The sequence below is a fragment of the Pteropus alecto genome, unplaced genomic scaffold, assembly GCF_000325575.1.
Source record: "Pteropus alecto unplaced genomic scaffold, ASM32557v1 scaffold87, whole genome shotgun sequence".
In the NCBI taxonomy this organism is placed as follows: Eukaryota; Metazoa; Chordata; class Mammalia; order Chiroptera; family Pteropodidae; genus Pteropus; species Pteropus alecto.
In genome coordinates this window covers 21,142,906-21,144,130 of record NW_006443225.1, presented here as the reverse complement: position 1 = coordinate 21,144,130, position 1,225 = coordinate 21,142,906, and the positions used below count along the sequence as shown (strand labels likewise).

Below are 1,225 nucleotides of genomic sequence, written 5' to 3'. Positions count from 1 at the left end.
ACCCAAGGAAACTCAGTTAAACCTCCCTCGGAAAGCGATAGACGTGTGGCATGTGGTCGTGTCTCGAGGTGGTCGCTAGGGTAGTGCTTGGTGTCGCGCCTGTACCAGAAAGAGCAACAGGACCCTGCCCCATGCTCCTTCACCCAAACGAACCCCAGGACGCCAGAGTGACAGGCTCACGCGAGTCTCCGGAGCCAGCTCGCGACACTGCTCGAGAGGCCGCGGCACGCGCGTAGGGGGAGATGGGCTTTGCCCTGCGGATGGGTGGACGGGTTTGTGGATGGCTCGCACCTTCGTACGAGGCTCAGGTGGTTGTTTCCACCAGGTGACAGGAGAGAGACCTGCCATGACCGAGCCCGGCTCTGTGGCCAGCACACAGGGCCAACGCGGCAGCCCGCCCTGGTGTCCGGAACGGCCATGCCCGCACGGCCGTGGGGTCGGTTAGTTCCAAGCTCGGTTAACGCCATCAGATGGCGAGCACCCAACCCGACAGCCGCTAGCTGGTTCGTCGTTAGCGTCACGGTGACTGGGGTATGCGGCATGACCCATCAAGGCTTCCTCATGTCCCAAGGGGGTGCCCGCCAAACTGTGGAGCTGTGTCTGAGCCACGGGCAGACACAGTGACTGGCTGTCCCCCACCCCCAACACACACACACACACACACACACACACACACACACACAAACACTGTTCACTCATTAAAGGCATCGTGCGAATCAACAACACAATCCAAACAAAAACTCACGTCGGAAAAAACATCAACTTTTTATGAACTGCGATGATATGAAGACAGGAAGCAGAAGCACTTGCACAGAAGGCGGCGTCACGGGTCTGCGGGTCTGGAGACGGGTTTTCGCCAGCGCCACGGAGACACGTGGCCCAGGCCGAGGCCCGCGTCTAATCCGCCGTGCGGGCCGCGGAGAAGGCCTTTCCCGCATCGAGGCGGACATGCCTGGCGGGTTTCACCGCATGGTGCCTGAACCCCGGTGACTGCAAACCCGAGACAGTTGCGTCCCTTTGAACCAGGGGTCTGATTTTCCTCATGGTGCCCAAGCCGCTCGCAAAACGGGGCCCGTCCTCTAGGTGTCTCGGAGAGTTCGCGGGGTCCGTGCGTGCGGTTTGTTTTGCCGTCTCCCCGCAGACCGCCGACGCGTGTGGGGTGGCCCACCGGTGACGACCTTCAGCGGAACGAGGCCCTGACCTTCCGGCCCTTCAGCGGCTGTGG

General features: G+C 61.6%; 1 protein-coding gene across 1 annotated transcript in view; it reads right to left on the bottom strand.

Moving 5' to 3' along the window:
• Positions 1-897: 897 nt before the first annotated feature.
• LOC102895456 (carbonic anhydrase 13) overlaps positions 898-1,225 on the bottom strand; it is a 16,307-nt gene continuing 15,979 nt past the window's right edge. Inside the window, exon 8 of the mRNA XM_025041165.1 lies at positions 898-990. Within this exon, the coding sequence (XP_024896933.1) occupies positions 898-990 (93 nt within the window). The remainder of the gene's footprint in view (positions 991-1,225) is intronic.